This window comes from Enoplosus armatus, chromosome 14 (genome assembly GCF_043641665.1).
Source record: "Enoplosus armatus isolate fEnoArm2 chromosome 14, fEnoArm2.hap1, whole genome shotgun sequence".
NCBI classification, from domain to species: Eukaryota; Metazoa; Chordata; class Actinopteri; order Centrarchiformes; family Enoplosidae; genus Enoplosus; species Enoplosus armatus.
The window spans coordinates 2,009,090-2,026,866 of NC_092193.1; the positions used below are offsets into that span (position 1 = coordinate 2,009,090).

Below are 17,777 nucleotides of genomic sequence, written 5' to 3' on the forward strand. Positions count from 1 at the left end.
TATTCAGTGCAAGTGATGAGTCAGCGGCTGACTAGCCCCATCCTAACCACACCAAACCCCATGAAGAAATGACCAAACACTTGACATTAAATCTGGTTTCCTTCAGTTGGCTGTTGTTTCTCCCATTCTCTGGTTAATCCAGTCCAATAACACCCCCAGTTTCCATAGCAACCGTCTATGCACTGGAATAACCTGGGCGAGTTCACGTTGCTCACATCCCTTTGTCGTCCTGCAAGCTTCACAGCTCACACATGTGCAAATGAAGCACACACAAGTGCAGCAGAGTACTTGAGTAAATGTACTTCAATAACACTTCACACATTACATTACTTTCATAGTACACACATGACATGTAGTTAAAGGAAGTCCCACGAATAAATATTAAGCCTCCGACTAGCCCCAGCAGTATGTGCTTATCATGTTTCCCGCCTGCAAACACAAGTCATTTTACTTCTAGTTAAGATGGAAATTGTCTTTAAAGTAGCAGTACTTCGATTTCAGGAAACACAGTTTTTCTGCTAGTGAATGAATGAATGAATTTATTTCTCACATGCAGTCATAGAAGGTATAATCACAGCGAATGCAAATCAGACCTGATGAAGGCCATGAAATAATACAATTAAGCTGTCAACTCAACTACCCGGGATACCTCTGGAGGTTTAAAGGCTAGTCTAGTCTGTAACAGCCCACTATCACTTCAACCTTTTTAGTTTATCAGGCGCCGTGTTGTGTTCATGCAATACATCCCATCCAGTTCCTATTTCTGTACAGCATCACATCTTATCTAGCCATGTTGTGGCCTGAGTAAAGGCACGGGGAAGGTATTACCGGGTGAGAAACGGCGTTTGAACAGGTGTAAATCACAGCAGTGAGATTAAGTCCTTGATTTACTGCCCAAGAGAGGGAGGGCGAGGAGAAAGAGGAAGAGATAAAGACATCAATCATTACCTCTTGGCAAGACTTCGGTCCTTCTATTTGTCCTCTTTCTGGTGTCCCTGTCCATATTTTTCTTTTTTATGTGATAAGGAGGAGTGAAGTTATTGCCCAGCTGGAGCGCCTCGACCTCAGAGACAGTTTGCGGGGGACCTCTGGGTGCTCTGTGTCGCCTCAAACAACCCTGCGGTTCTGACACATGCAGTGTGTCAAGGGTGCGACCGTTAGTATCACCCCACATCACGGACGTGTGGTGGCGCATGGGACACAAAGAAATGTCTAGTTCAGGTTTTAATGTTGCACATTAGACATGATCAACTTATCTTTTGATTATTTAGACATTTAGGTTATTTACATTTTCTGTCTAGTTTTAATAAAGAAATGAAGTTTCTTGAAAGGCAAGACAGTGGCTCACTTTCATCCATTCATTTACATTTATAGGGACAACATCCAAACACATCATAGCTCTCATGTTAACAGGTGCATATAGAGAAGCCAGTGTTTGACTCACCTGCTGAAGTTGACTCGTGTAAAATATGGCGGCTCCTTTTTCTCAAGTAAAAGTGAAATGAAAACTCCAGCTTGCTTTGCAGATAATTCCTCAATAGTCTTTTAATAGTCTGTATTTCCTGCCTATAGTGTGAATCCAGTCTGTTTCATTGTTCAGATCCATCACTGATCTAACCCACATTTCACACTTGGATCCTTAAAATAAGTCTGTCCTAGTATGAATGTCTGACGCTCCAGAGACGAAGAGGCTGAGTGCTGCTGAAACTGTGCCAGGTGCTTCAAGTGTTATAATGTTGTGAATCACTTTGCACAGATGAGCCTGAATGGTTTCACCCATATGAGAGGTAAAGGCAGGGCAAAACACACTTCATGTCTTTTTTAAGTTTTTACGATTGAACACACACACTACAGTATACTGTACAGTATAAATACTCACTACAGCACCAAATGTGGATTAATCCAACGCTGGAAATAGTCCCCAAGAATGCATCATTTCCTCCAGTTTGAGTAACATTTGATAAAAACTAGCAGCTGTTTTGGTCTTTTCATTGGATTTGTTGATAATAAAAATAAATATAGAATAACAACTAATCATTTGCATCAGAAATTGTATTTGATTTGTTACCTTGTGAGTGCATGAAAGAAAGTTGACGCACAAAATCCTCAAGTTTCAGTCAATTTCTTACATTTTATTACTGTTGCACCATTTATACAAGTACATATAATTTTGAATGCATCAATTTCCATATCATCTTTTTGTTTGTTTTGAATGAACGTGTGGTGTGGAAATAGCAGTGGTGAGACATGGAATGAAAATATCAACTGTAGTTGGCATGGATGCAGACTGAGAAATCATTTTTTTTTTCCACTTGACCAAAAAGACAGGACTACAGGTTCACCCAACCACGGACATGCAATTTACTGAGTCAAGAGAGGAAGAAAAAGTGGACCAAGTGACACACAGCGCTTCTCGAGTGTTTGTTTCTGCTACGGTTTGACAAGTGCTGGGAGGAAAACGTTGTGTGTCAGTTGGATGAAACTGAAAAGTCGGCAAATGGATGGCTGAGAAAATATATACATATATATACCTGCATATATGCAAAGGTGGAAACTGCGAAAGTACATCTATTCAAGCACTGTAGTGAAGTTTGTTACTTGACTGTTTCTCTTCACTCCAGTACATGTTGGAGGGAAATATTTATCCGACAGCTTGCTAAAATAAGATTATGAAATATGACTGATATTTCTAGTCCTTCAATCTTTCCTTTCTTGTTTACTTCTTTCCTTCCTTCATCTTTTCTTCATTCACTCTTTTCTGCTGATCCCGAAAACTACAGATACAAACCGTCTTCTTCACTATCACTACTTTTACGTTGGGATACTTTTTACTTGACAAAATGACAATGCAGGACTTTGTTGCCATGGAGTATTTTTACACAGTGATATTTCTACTTTTACTTGAGTAAAAGATGTAACTACGTTTTCTTCAACCACTGCATATATGTACATATATGTAATATATATTTCTGAAAAGTACAGGAAAATGCATGAGGGGTGAAAAATGACGAAATTAGGAGCTCCCTTTTCACGCGCAAGGCTTCTCCATCCCATAATGACAGCATGGCGTACGGTTGCCATAGAAACATGGGCCGTAGCAGATCGAGTAGGCTGGCGACGGCTGCGACCGTTCACATTCCTGTCCTCGATGGGATCAGACTCCAAATGACTGAGAGTCACAGAGCTACACGGATCCAAACGCTGGAAAACACACCTGGACCAAACTGCACCTGCAACTGACCTCATCGGGGGCGTTTTCACCTGCTTCGATACCAAACTGGTGAGGTTTGCTCCACAGGACGAGGCTTCACTGACGTCCCTTTTGTTATCATACGGAACTTTCAATGCATATGCCAATTCTAAATGAATTAACTGTTTAATTAAAATTATTATTCCATTATTGCAGCACATCACATTCCTATTAATATACTTTTATTTGCTTCTTAAGTACATCCTGCTGCTAATCCTTGACTTAGGTAGAATGTGAGACTTTTACTTACAGTACATCTAAGTATGTCTACTTTGTGGTATGTGACTTTTACTTAAGTAAGGATTTGAGTTCTTCTTCCAGAAGACAGAAAAGACCTTAAGAGCCAGTTTAGTCTATTTTCTTTAGAGAGACACAACTGAACCAACGCTATCTGGATTCTCCTGATGATACAGTGAACGTCACCAACTTGGTATTCTAAGTAAGATCAAACTATCTCTAGGACATTATCGCGAAGCCTTTTTCACCCAGGTCAGCAGTAGATATGTCTTTTTATAATGAAACTCAGCTCTTGAAAACTTCAAATTTGTCACCAGATTTGGATGGAGGATCAGAGATTTCCATCAGACTTTCTGAGAACACTGCAGAGATCTTTTCAGCAAGGCTTTGCAGATTGTATAAGTGTATTACAAATGTTAAAAAACCACTTAGTTCACTTACAATATACCTAAGGGTTTCAGTACAAAATCTAGAAGTTTATCTGAAAAATTCCTACGACTGTTTTATGCGTCTAAGAATGTGTTTTGCTCTGCAAAGCCAGTCCTTTTCAACCTCTGAAATGTCTTAGAAAGCCTGAACGTTCTCAGTCCTCACAATAAATTTTGTTCTTCTCAGCCATTGAGAGAAATTGGCGTGTAACCCAAAGAGGAAAATGGGTAACAACACAACCCAACAATACCAAAAAGCCGGGGGGGGGGTTAAAATAGGATACAACCACAGTTCCATGGCACCGAAACACTGGAGGTACCAAGCCAAAGCCGAGAACACGATACTCTGAAGAGGAGAATGAGTGGAAGGGGGAGAGCTGAAGAGTGGACAGATTCAATGAAAGTCCAGCTGGTTAAGTGATTTCTTAAACCCCCCTCCCCCAAAATTTTGATACTGTGACACTGAGTCCACAGAGCAGAGGGTGCAGGTGAATGTATGAGCACAGGCCTTGTGTGGGCTGAGATGGGAGTCAAGTTAAACCCCTTGACCGTATGAGGGAGAGGGATGATGGATGTGGAATGGAGAGGCATATGGCCGACACAGACTCGTATCAAAGTTCAAATACTACAGCAGAAAAAAATAAAATAAAATATAACAATAATAATAGCAATAATCATCTGCAGCGGTGGGAAACTTCTCCAGGTGGTTGCTCCAGTCCTCCTCATTCAACAAATCGTCATCATTACAATTATTATTATTATTATTATTATTATCATAATATGGGTGGGCTAGTTAATTTCATTTCATTTTTTTTAATCTTCATCGTCGTTGAGTTAGGTACTTTATTTTTTCATTTCCGAAAAGAAGCTGTCCATTAATCTTGAACTGCTACGGTTTGATCCTTGCTTGGTGCCTCTGTGGCGTTCGCCTCCTTGGCGGGAGGCTCGGCGGCTGGTGTTGAACTAGGGACTGCGGCGGCCTCCTTTGCCGGTGCGGGAGCCGCCGCCGCCGCCGCCTCTGTGGGCTTGGGGTCAGGGGAGGCAGCGGGGGCCGCCTCGGCTTTGGCTGCTGGTGCCGCGGGGGCCTCAGTCTTTTTGGCGTCGGCCTCATCTTTACTCTCAGCCGCTGGGGCAGGCGCCGCGGCCTTAGCCTCGGGCTCCTTGGCGGCAGGGGCCGATTCTTTGGCCGGGGCCGGGGCAGCTGGTTTCTCCTCAGCCTTGGCGGGCTCTGCGCTCTTGGGCGCCTCTGTTTTCGGCTCGGCATTGGCGGCAGGTTTCTCGGGCTCCTTTGTGGCGGGAGCTGCGTTCTTTTCCTCCTCCTTGGCCGCTGCAGCATCTGCTGCCGGCGCCTCCTTGGCCGCCGTGTCGTTCGCTACCTCCTTAGCATCGGTGGCAGCCGGGGCCTCGTCTTTGTTGTCTTTCGGCGCTTCGCTCTCCTCAGCAGAGGCCCCCTCTGCTTTGGCATCCTTGTCTTTGGCCTTGTCATCGTTTACGTTGTATCCCTTCTTCTTTTTGCTGAGCTTGCCTCCCATTTTGGATCTCTGGCCTCTGAAACAGAAGGGATAATAAATACATTTTAGTATTATAGAAACAATTATCAATTCACTCATTCATTATGAAGAAAGTGAAATAAGAAGGAAGCACATTGTACACAAATAAACCAAACAATGAACCACATGCGAGCAAAAACCACAAAAATCAAGTCTTAAGCACGTTGGAAGTTCCTGATAGTAATATCACCACAAATGATGATGATGAATGATGAAGAGCAGTCTCTCTTTGTGGTAAAAATGAATCAATTTAATGTACCAGCAGCGTCACAGTGTACAGACTTTTCTGTATGAGACAGCAAGTGCAGAATTTGACGTTAAGTCTGCATGAGATTTGATAAGAGACCAAGAAGATGAAGAAGAAACATGTTCATCAAAATGCACACACAAGTGCTGCAGTAGTCATGCAATTATGGAGAAACATCTCTCATATTGCATTTTTGATATTATCTCAACCTGGACCACATGCTCCTCAGAGAGCCTCCCAGCATGATGTCTTCCTCTTCCACATCAGTCAAAACTTATTTAAAAATGAGGAAACAGCTATGTGAGTTCAAATGCTACAGAGAAAACAAATCTGATAAAAAAAAATAATGGCAGTAATACATCTGAGTACTTTTTATATGCTACTCATGTAGTTTTTCTTTTTTTGAAGAAGAAGATTTTTATCCTCAACATTAGAGTTGGTGTCTCGCTCTGTAGAATGGGCTTTTTGGGAGTTTTTTTCATCACTCCTCAGTGCTGAGCTTAGCGGATGCGATCTGCTTTCCGTTCGCAGTCCAAATAGTATTGACCACTCACGTTTGAGTGGGCTTTGGTTGCATGCAGGTAAACAGTCCATGTAGAGAGCAAAAGAGGTGAAACGCATAGCTTTTTTTAACAAATGTATGTGCATTTAAATTATTATCAGACGATAGTCGATGGGTTCCAAGATTGCAAATCGACCAGCGCACGGAAGAGGAAGTCTTGGCCCGGATATCGGCTACCTTAGCGTTCGTTAGCCTACATCGCAAGCCCCAGAACACTGGCTGTTGCCCCCAGAGGCTAAATTTGGGTTCTGAGACTGACAGTAACTTCAAGGGAAAGACCTTTTTCAGTATTTAACCAAAGCTGCAAACTTTCTTTGACCTTAACCACACATGGGTATCAAAGCTTTGTCCAACTACTCAACCCGACCACCTCCCTACGACGTCTGTGTGGAAACACTTCTACAGTATGACAGGAAAGATCATTGCCAGTGGACATAATCCAGATCCAATTTCCTCCAAAACATATTTAACAAAACCATTTAATAGTTTAAAATCTGTTTTTAGAGTCATTGTTTTCATCAAAACATAGAGCAAATAAAACCAAAACTATCTGCCAGAACTGATACCACCATGGGTAAGTGAGAAAATATGTTTTCACGTAATTTGGATGAAACAATTCTCTCATAATAAACCCATTCCAGAGTTGGCTGACTGAAATTTCCTTTAGAAATCAAAAAACCTGACCAAGTTACAAGCAGTCTCAATTGGCTTGTCGATAGTGTAACATGTAGAACATCATATCATCAGCAAAGAATAATTTTCTTCACAAACTGAATGGAATCCTGAGGTCTGTGTGGAGAATGCATTTCATGTGATTAAGAGCTGCATGGTCATTGCACAGGTAGATAGCACTGTGTGTATGCAGGCCCGATACACAAAGACGCACACACACACACACACACACACACACACACACACACCTGCAGATTCCTGGCTTACTCCTTCAGTTGGAGCATTTTTTCATGGATATCACCATCTGTCTGCTCGATGGGGGAGAGGACTTCAATACCACAACAAATCAGGCTTATTAGGAGCAAAGAGTCAAGAACGGTACAATTTGTTTTTTGAAATATGAAGTCTGTATGTTGATGCTTAGAACTGCCAAAAAACAACTTGGCAGTCCATCCTGCTCATTAGGAAAACCTGAAAAAAAATGTGCTGTGTTTTAAATTATGCCTCTGAATTCCAAGCTGCTGCATTCACGGTAGAAAAAAACAACACAACCTAAAACTAAAGATCTGTTTTCCAACTGTGACAGTATTTTGACAAGGAAATACATAAAACTAATCATTTACAATTCACATTCAATCTTAGTGTTATGACTAGAAAGCTCTCAGAGAGCACATACAACCGCCTAAACACAGTCCTCATAATTAGCTTTACACTAGAATATGTGTTTAATCCAGTCTTGGATCCGAAGCTGCATCTAAACACTCAAGAGTGACAGACAACCATTGGATATATGTGCCAAAGCTCTTTCATTTATCCAACTACGTGCAGCAAAATACTCAATAATGCCCAAACTCACAATGTTAAGAAATCCTTAATAAATAAAAATAAATCCTAAATAAATGACAGTTATTTTGCATTGTTCTTCTTTTGTCTTATCCAATTTAACTTCTGTTATGCAATCTGAAAAGTACTTGTCTTGTCAAAAATATTTGAGATATTCTGCTGATTTAAAAGTAAACAGGAACAAAAAACACACCGTCCTTGGTTTTTCTCAGTTTCAGTTTCTTAAATCGTGCATTTTGGAAGTGCATTGTATAGTCAATCTGCATGGGTTGAATGAGTCTGGTCCCCAGTCTCAGAGTAAACAAGCACACAATTATTTTGCTAGTCGGAGGGGCATTTTGTAATGTCTACATCTCAAAGTTCAAATCCTAATAAAATGGACAATATTAATTCTCTTTGCCATTTAAAAAAAAGTGGTTTCAACAAAAGCGATTGTAAATGGCTAAAACGGCATTAATTGAATGAAATGTTGTAAAATGTAAAATCAACATGTGATTTTTTTCAAAATGTGGTGATTTTTACGGACTAACTTCACAACACCTTGAGATTATTCTTGGCCGACACCAAAATCATCTGTTTGTTCTGCCATCTGTAAACGTGAAATCTGTCAAAACGTCTCTGAAAGCAGACGTGACCTTTTCCTCTCAAACAAACCAGACCACTGAGAGATTCTGCTGGCTACTCACAGATTCGCCCTGTGAATGGGACAGAGCCGGCGGTGAATCCACTCAAAATGCTAATCACCTCGTCGCCACTGACTGAATTACTCCTCTATTCATGCAAACCTCCCCTGAACGTCCAGCAGTCGGTATCTGCCGGGGCCGCCGTTCCTGCCGCAGCTTTATACAGGCCACAATGGAGGTCTCTGCTACATCACATCATTTGACTCCCGGCTTGTGCTGCCAGTACAATGACTCACAATCATCTGGGCAGACAATGGCTTCCTTTCAACCAAAGGCACGCTTTCTCGCTGCCGGGCGTGTGGTTTTAGTGTTTGAAGAGCTCGGGTAGGGCCGAGACAACCTGGAGAAAATGCTCTGGGTCGCACAAAAGACTTAATTTAACCTGCAAACTGCAGTCATGGAAGCACAAAAGGAAGTCTGATCTGCCAGCTGTGAACTTCCAGCATCACTTCATGTGGACGATGGCATCAGTGCCGAGGAAAAACACAACACACAAGTGGACACTCTTATCCAAAGTATCTTAAATTAAGGTGAAAAAGGTCTTTAAAATGAGTCTAACACAAGCATAATGACATCATTCCTATCACTTCATCTTTAAATTGATTAAGTTAAGTGGTTTCTGATTTCAGCTGCCATTCACAAATCTGTCCGTTAATTTGTGGCCGTGCACAGAAACCTCTTCAACTCTTTTCAGGGTTAAATCGAATACTTTAAACACTCTTTTAGGAAAAGAAATTATCTCCAAGACAAGAAAAAAAAAAAATAAATTCACATTTTTGTTTCGGGAGGCACCGACAAGCGACCGGTTTAAGGGATGCAGACTTGTTGCAATTTAATGAGCTTCATGATCAGAAGATTTTTAGACTCTACTGAGACGCCTTTAAGGATCTGCACTCTGTTTTTAAATGCAAGACCTCAGTGAAAACTCACTGCATCTTTCTAAGGTCCATTAGTTTTTCCTGAGAGTGCACACACCATGATTAACTCCACCTGCATTTTTTCCCCTCCTGTTTCTTTCCACTGTGTTCAGCAGTTGCCACCGACTCTCCAATCCCTCAACCCCGCAAGCTGCTGAGTTAACAAAACACATGATTGATCACAGCGGCGTTCAGTGAAAAAGTATTTATACAACATTATTAATCGACGATCAAATTCACGTCTGGCAAGTCGAAAGGTGGCAAAGCGGTTTAAGATGAGCAGAGCTCCCTGAAGGAGCAGATGGCTGAGTTCTCCTCAGATTTTTTTCTCAAACCTTCGTCATCTGTCACGCCCACACGCCGCCGCCGCCGCTCGGCTCTGCTCTCTTTTCCCCGTCTACCCGCAACATCACTCGCCTCCAACTTCCCTCTTAATGCAATAATCCTTCCATCATCCCTCCAGCCTCCACTCCTCTCCACATCTCTGCTCTCGCCTGCTTCACCTGCAGTGTTTTCTGTCCTGAGTGTGTAATTTCAGTCCTCCGAATTGCTTCTACTCTGCAGCCCGAGTAGGGAGGTCTAAATTAGACTCTCCCTCCTGGGATTATTTTTCTCTCTCTGTTTCAGTCTGAGGATGCACCTGAGCTGGATCCTCTTCTTTCGTAATCATTACAAAAAGTTAAAGCTCCTATGTGTGTAGAATATTCATGATAAAAGCTCATTCATTTACATTCATCTGATGGACACATATGCAACTCCAAATGAATGCTAATGTTGCTCCATGTCTTCTGGATGTGTAAATAGGCAATTGTAACTTTAAATGGTGATAATGTCAGTATTGTTTCGCTGCCCCCAAGTGGCCAAAAACAAATTGGCCAAAAAGTAAATAAATGAATAAACAAATAAAAAGATAAATTTAACACAGAAACACAAAGGTTAACCTTATAGTATAAAGTTCAACACCTAACTTCACTTCATCCTGCCGCACGGCAACAGAAAGCAGTGAAAGAAATACTCTGGAGCTCGTAGTCGACTTTTCAACCTACAAGTAATGGATGTCAGTTTTTTTCAAAGTAGCTGTTAATTGTTTATACTGATGATTCAAGAAGAGTTTCGTCTCCATCAAAACCTCCATTTAACAACCATCTTTGGGGAAATGAATAGACCTAACCCTAACTACCTAGTGCTGTATTTGATTTTAAATTTTGTTTTTAGATCAGACTGTGAATTGATGGATTTGGTTCGCACTTTTTCTCCTCACACACATTCGTTTTGTCAAGATTGAGGAGTAAAAAGAAATAGTGCCCAGATACTGTACAACCCTTCTGTCAAAATATGATCTCTGCTTCCTCTCGGCACGTTTTTTTGCGGGTCAAATTGTAATCCCTTTCTCCCGTCCCTCTGGTCAGGCAGATGGAGGTCTCCAGGAGGTCCTGGGGTCTCAGTAAATCCCCGGCCTCGGAGCAGTGGAGAGCCCGGCCTGGCAGGTTCTGTGTTCCTGCCGTCCAAGATGACACGTTAAAGGTTAAGGCTGTCACGGCCAGCACTCGCTCCGCTTCCATGTCCGTTGGAAAATCGACTTGACAGCAGAAAGCAGGAGGAGCTGCAGGAGCACCTTGTGTGTTCGGTATTGGACTTAATACTGGATTTACAACATTAGTTTTACGCTATAACTCACAAAACTAAATCTATCCCAATCTATCCTCCCAAGAAGTAAATCATTTTATTTTTTTCTAAGGTTTCTTCCACTGTTATTCTTGTCTTTTTCAGTATTTTTACACTGTATTTGTTGGTTTGAGTCCTAATCAGAGTTTGATTGCTCCCCCTCCCTGCAACCCTTTGGTCTACTTGGAGACTTGTTTACTGTTGTTCCAATCCACTTCGAAATTTGCAGAAAAAATTGAGAAATTGATGTCATCACCTTCCTGCAGGAGGTTAGATTGTGTTCTTACTGCATATGAACTGTCAAAACCAGAGAGCTTGGGCTCAGTCAGGAACTGACTGGAAACCCAAGACACTGTGTGTGATACTGGCCTATAAAAACTTGGCTGGAATGACAAAACATCAAAAATGCATCACTTGGCATTAGCAACTGTCTTTCTTTGTTTCTAAAAGTTGACATTTTGGCACTGACAGAGATAGTATCACATTTTGAGTCCAGCCTAGAGCTAAAAGCAACACAGTTTTACCTCCTGTGTCACACTGACCTCCATTTTAAAACAGTTTAACACCCTTAGCGCTGTTGAACCGATCTACAGCCACAACACAACAAGTTACTTCTGCTGCTGCAGCTCTGTGTCGGCCTGGTGGGTGTAGATTTAGTCCCTATCAGTCAGTCCTTCACCTGACCTCCATGCAGCTGTCAGATTAGTAACACATCTCCAAAGCTTCACGTAGATGTGTTTTTCATGTTTTTAAGCATCCATATAAGAAGTTCTGGATCTGGAGTTACACAGCAGCAAACTGCATTTTTTTCTTAAATCACTTCTGAAAACACACTTTGTAAATTAGCTGTTGACTGATTCATTACATCTTGTGAAATTCTTCTTTTAACAAATGTCAAATGACAATAAAAAAAAAAGTTACTATATGAATATTTTGGGAAATGTGCTTATTTACTGTCTTTCTGAGATAGATGCAAATATTAATATCAATCTAATTTCTGTGTATCAAATATTGTATTGAGCAGGATGCAGGATGACGTGGTTAGCCTAGCTTAGCATAAAGACTGAAAGCAGAGAGAAACAGCAGCTCTACAGCTCACAAATGAACACGTATCTTGTTTGTTTAACCTGTACACAAACACAAATGTAGAAAACAACCATTTGTGGTTTTAGGGGGAGTTACAGGGTGGAACTATTTCTTGACGGATAACAGTTTATCCATCCGCCCAGGAAGCAGCACAGAGTCTGCACTGCACAGACTGTTGTCCGCCAAAAACGACAAATTGTTCTTTTGATCCGTCATTCTGGAAAATGTTATAAATAAATAGTGATAATAATATTCTATAACTTCAAACCATCTGAGACCAGTGATATGTGAGAGAACACACTGAAGTAGTTGAGTAGTTTAGAGTGAAGTATATGTAACGCTATAATTCAGAGCCCAGGCCTGAACGCTTCCCCCCGCTGCCATCCAGCTGGCTGAGTCTGCTTCACCAAACGGCAGCAGGCGAGTGCAGAGAGCTGAGCGGACAGGCTGGAAAACTGGAGCAGAAAATTTGGCCCAATCACACACACAGATACAAATAAAAAAAAAAAACCCTCTTCACCGGCTCTCTGCACTGAGCTGGAAGAAACAGGGGGGAGCAGAGGATGCTGGGAGTCGGGAGCTCACAGTCAACGGAGGCCGATTTGAGATATTCAAGTAGCTGAAATGACAGAGCGGAGTCCATGACGAAGGTTTTAGGAGGTGAGATTCTCACATTGTGCTGGTATGATTTTCCCACAGAAGTGTGCTGTTTTAAAATAGCACACTTCTATACACACTTCTTCTATTTTAAAACGCAGCGCTCCGAATCTTGGCAAGCCTCAAAACATCAGAGCCAAAGATGATGCAAAAGTATCTTCTCCCCCCATTCCAACCACAGATTGTACACTTTTATTCCCGCCTGAAGACGTAGAGCTGCGAGTGAATTTCAGGGCAGAGCGGTAGGCACAACATGTACCATCAGTGGAAGTCAGTACTGGTCCCCTGTGTCAAAGCTAGCAGCAGGACCGGCCGCCGCTGCTATTTCTGTCCAACAGTAAACATTTTCAGTCTGCAGCGGCTTCCAGCTGTGCGAAGCTACTTTCATCCACGTGTAACTCAGGACTAACAGGAGAATGAATGTGTTTGAAGCTGCTCCGTGTAGAACTTCGTGTCTGTTTCCAATGAAACCCTACCTTTCTGTCACGGAGTACGATGCGACCTTTCGCCTTCGTTGGTTTTAAGGACCAAAAGAAGGATACGAGTTCAATTCAACCAATTTAAGGCAAGTAAGTAAAAGTGAGTTAAAACTGGAGTAAGACAATCGGAATAAAGACTGTGATTGTTTTAGGAAAAACGGACCTGTTTTAAGTTTGAGTTTGGTTGCCAATCTGCTAATATTGATGAATGGATCAGTGATCAGATTACCCCAAGTGCATTAAAAAGGAAAACCGTTTTTTAAATTCAGGTAAGAATTCAGGTCATTTTCTCACAGACTTCTTTTCAATCTGACTTCTTTTCGCGACTGTTGGAACTTGTAGTTTTGAATTTTATACTGAAGCAGGAAGTGATCTAAACAAAGTCATCACTTTGTTCTGGCGAGCAGTCTAATTACTCAGAGTACACACAGACTGCCCACTGCTTAGTGTGGCCTCAGGCTGAGCACACACACACACACACACAGCCGTGTGCATTCAAACAAACATACACAGGCATGATTAAACACACACACACACTCATTGGTGTTTAGAGGATCAATCCTCAGATTGACAGAGCTTGAGAAAACTCCAGGGCTGGAAGTGGTTATTGATCAGCGACCACAGAGAGCCGCTGTGTGTTCAGCTGCTGCTTACGAGTCAGAGGACGCGCTCAGCAGAGATGAAAGCCAGCGAGACGCTTTGAGACGTTTATTACTGAATACAGAATCGCTCAGAACGCTTTGTTGGTTGCAGAGGAAACCGACGGCAGACAAAACAAAACAGAGAAGTGAAAGGGATTACGTCCCTCTCTGTGGATTCAGCGGCATTTCACTCTGCAGAATCCTCTCCTCCTCAGACGCTCACATGACCTCCATGTCTGCAGAGCTGGCAGCAGAAGTTTGTCTGGATGGAAAGTCACTCACCACAAACACTCTGTCTCATTTCTGTAGAGAGAGAGAGAGTTCATTTATGACTTCGGAAACAGCCGTTTGAGTACTTATTGTTTTTTTTTTTATCAAACTACAATTTCAATTGAAAATATGCCCATGATTTGTATATTTGTAGTCCAATGTCTTATTACATTGCAGCGCTTTGTTAAGGGGCTGTGCTGTCATAGCGAGAAGGATCTCCAGAGGAAAAACGAGGCTGTATTTACTGCAGGTTATCATTTTGTTTGTAGTCAGAGTAACTGTTAACATGGCGCATCAGCATTGTTGCCATAGTTACCAGAACAGGGCTGTTGACGGGAGCTACAGTATCTCAAACGTCCTGATATGCAGATTGAACTGACACCTCTGAACACTTTGATTCATCCCGAAGGTTTGTTGAATTAGATTTTTAGATGTGTACTTTTGAGAACTTGAACTTCCAAACAGATCAACAGTATCCTTCTATGACATCGAGCATGTGAAAGTAATCTGAGCCAAAACATGACATTCACACTAAACTTAGTGGTTCACAAATGTCATTTGCAATGTTGAACATTAACATCAAAGCTCAAAATTCCAGGAGAGATAAAAACTGTAGGTCCATCACTTGTTGTAAAATGTCTTTGAAAAAGGTGTAAACTGATATCAGAACGAGCCCTGACGACACAGCCTGTAAGCTTGTCTGATTAATTAACAGTTTCTGATGTTTCTCACAGCATTTCTTCTCTCTGCTCACCAACCTGAAGGACTTTTCATTCCATCTTGATTTATTGTGAAACGGAGCAAAGCCTCCGGCCTTGTTTCTCCTGTAAAAATGTTAAAAAGATTTCGTTGTTGTCTGACACATCCAGGTCAGATTTCAGGCTCTGTTAAGTGATCGAACAGGTGCCACCGAAGCTCCAGCAAAATACCCACAATTCACTGCGTTACAGGCATTTTCCAGGCGCCAGCAGCTGGTGTAACTGGGTCGTGTCAGTTTGTCATCTATGGGAAGTTGTTCACCTCGAATGAATGGATTTATTATTTAAGTATTAAACAAAGAACATATGAACATATTATATACATATATACCTATTATTATTATTATTATAAAGGTTTTCAGAGGGGAGATTTGTGTCCTGCGATGGTCTAAATGATGTACGACAAAAATTAAAATAATCATTTTGCATTTAGCATGAACATTGCTATTTAGATATGTTTTTATTTTATTATTCTGCACACAAAGTATCAGCTCCAAAATGATCAGCATCAGTTTATGCAGCCAGACAGAAAAACGTTTTTTCTCATCAATAACGTGTCTTTTGCAGATTTCCCTCAGATTTCCAGGTAAAGATTGGTTCTTTGCGGCCTTAGTCTTTCACAATATTATAAATGTCTGGTCTCAGTGCTCCCCCTACAGGCCGGAGGACTCCCGTTGTGTAGACCTCCTGTTGTTGTTTTTGGCTTTGCAGCGTGTTTGCTGTTCGTGTATTTGTTTTGGCTTTCTGCAGCGCGTCTTTTCATTCGCAGCAGGTTTCCCTTGTTGTATTTGTTTTGGATTTTCGTATTTGTTTTTGAATTGGCATCGTTTTGGCTGCAGAAATGTTTTGGGCCGTTGTAACACATTTGCACGTGTCGGCCACCGTAATAATGACTGCGAGCTCCAAGATCCACAGGGACTGAGCTTCGGCTGTGTGAAGGGGCATGATGCGACTCGCCCAGCAGGTCCTCTGGGACATGACGCAAACTTCATGAAGTCTAACAACTGTTGCAACCCGTTGGTGGAGTTAAGGACAAGCTGAACTGTACACTGCGACAGGAAGCATGGTGAGTCCCACATGACGTCGCAACTCATCAATGACCTGACCAATCAAAATGCTACATTCAAATTGTATTGGCTGCCACGGTTAGTTTACTGTCACGTCAGTGCTTAAAGGAGAAGTACGTTTTTGTTAAATCCTGGGCCATTGCTTTTTACTTTGGGCTTCACTTCTGTTAATTATGAAAACATTTTACTTAGAAAGAGCAAGAGTATGTGTATTTAGACAATCAAACATCTTGCAGACTGACAGGTTCAACATAGTTTTCTTTGCAATGAGAAATTATAATCTATATTTTAGGTTTGAAACCCTCCTGAATTCATCACAGTGAAAAAGCAGTTGAGAACATAGAACCTGGTTGGAGCAAACGAATGGGTCGCCATTTTGAGTGATCAGTAGCGTCACGCTTATACTTGTGCCGTGTAACTTAAAGTGTCCTGTACATCTATGCATAGTACTTGACGAATCCACAATGTAATTAATGCATTTATGTGACTTGACTGCCTCTTTCAAACATCAGAACATGTGAAATGAGCTACGAGGGCCTTCAGAGAAGACAGGTGTCTTCTGCACGTCTTCAGAAATATGCAGGGTGACACATTGACTTTTGAGTTCTCTGTGAATTGCATGAATAGCGCAAATCGACCCGCCATTGAACTTTAAACACTCCACACATTCCTGATTGATGTGGCGGCGACACAGAGGATGCTGCTGTGAAGCTGCTCGTATGGATCCATATTCAGTCTGAAGAAATATGAGCAGGGTTTCAACCTGTGGTCTCTGAAGTCCCGTGATCTAAAGTCAGGAGTCCAGGAGTGTGTTTGAAATCGCATATCGACACACTGCAGTACGCCACTACCAGCAGGTCTTCTCTGCATCACATGACTGTATCGATCACATGACTGGTCCCGGCTGCCGTTGAATGAAAACAGTTCATCACAAATATAAATCTTAAAACTTGAAAATTTGCCATGTTTTGCTTCGTGGCATTTATAAACCTTATTTCAGACTTAAGATTTGTCAAGCAATCTACATGATAAGGTACAGCTCTATACCAAACACCATTATGTGAACAGCACTGACACTGACAGCAGGACTGACCCGTACAGCATAATGAAAAGATGAGATGAACGTCAGAGGTGAATATGTAACTTATCCATATGGAGCGGAGGCTCATTCTTTGAGAGCAAACAGGTCGGAGTTAACACACAGAGAGCATGAGGCTTCCCCTTTATCTTAGATAAATATGGAGGCGAGGAATGCCGCATATCCATATATCAGTCTTTATATTAGCTCACTCTACATTTCTACATTGCACGGTTTGGAGAAACAATAGGTATATTTATTTTAATTCCACAAATAATGGACTAAAATACACTAAAAGCATGTTCAACAAATAAAAACTGTGTTTATTTATTTTCATTCTGCTCATCCTTGCCAGCGTGATTCGGTCAAAACATTCTCCAGTGGAGACCCGTCATTCTCGCTTCTGTTGTTTTTTTATTTACGAGCCACATTTCACGCCACATTTCCAAGTGATGCATGATTCTCAGGGGAGATATTCTTCAACAGGTAAAGTCATTACTTTCACTGCAACAGAGGGACATTTGTCTGTTCAGTAACGGCAGTACTACAGTATTAAAACAGGAGGCTCATCGATCCAATGGACGACACAGATATCTGATATTTAATGAATAATAATGTTTAATGCTACTCCCGGCGAGAATTTGTTGTTTGCAAGTCAAAATATATATTTTGTTGTGAGTAGTGAAT

At 41.6% G+C, this 17,777-nt stretch overlaps 1 protein-coding gene across 1 annotated transcript in view; it reads right to left on the bottom strand.

The window, feature by feature from the left end:
• Positions 1-4,790: 4,790 nt before the first annotated feature.
• Positions 4,791-17,777, bottom strand: part of basp1 (brain abundant, membrane attached signal protein 1) — a 37,961-nt gene continuing 24,974 nt past the window's right edge. Inside the window, exon 2 of the mRNA XM_070919691.1 lies at positions 4,791-5,463. Coding sequence (XP_070775792.1) covers positions 4,791-5,447 — 657 coding nt within the window. The 5' untranslated portion in view covers positions 5,448-5,463. The remainder of the gene's footprint in view (positions 5,464-17,777) is intronic.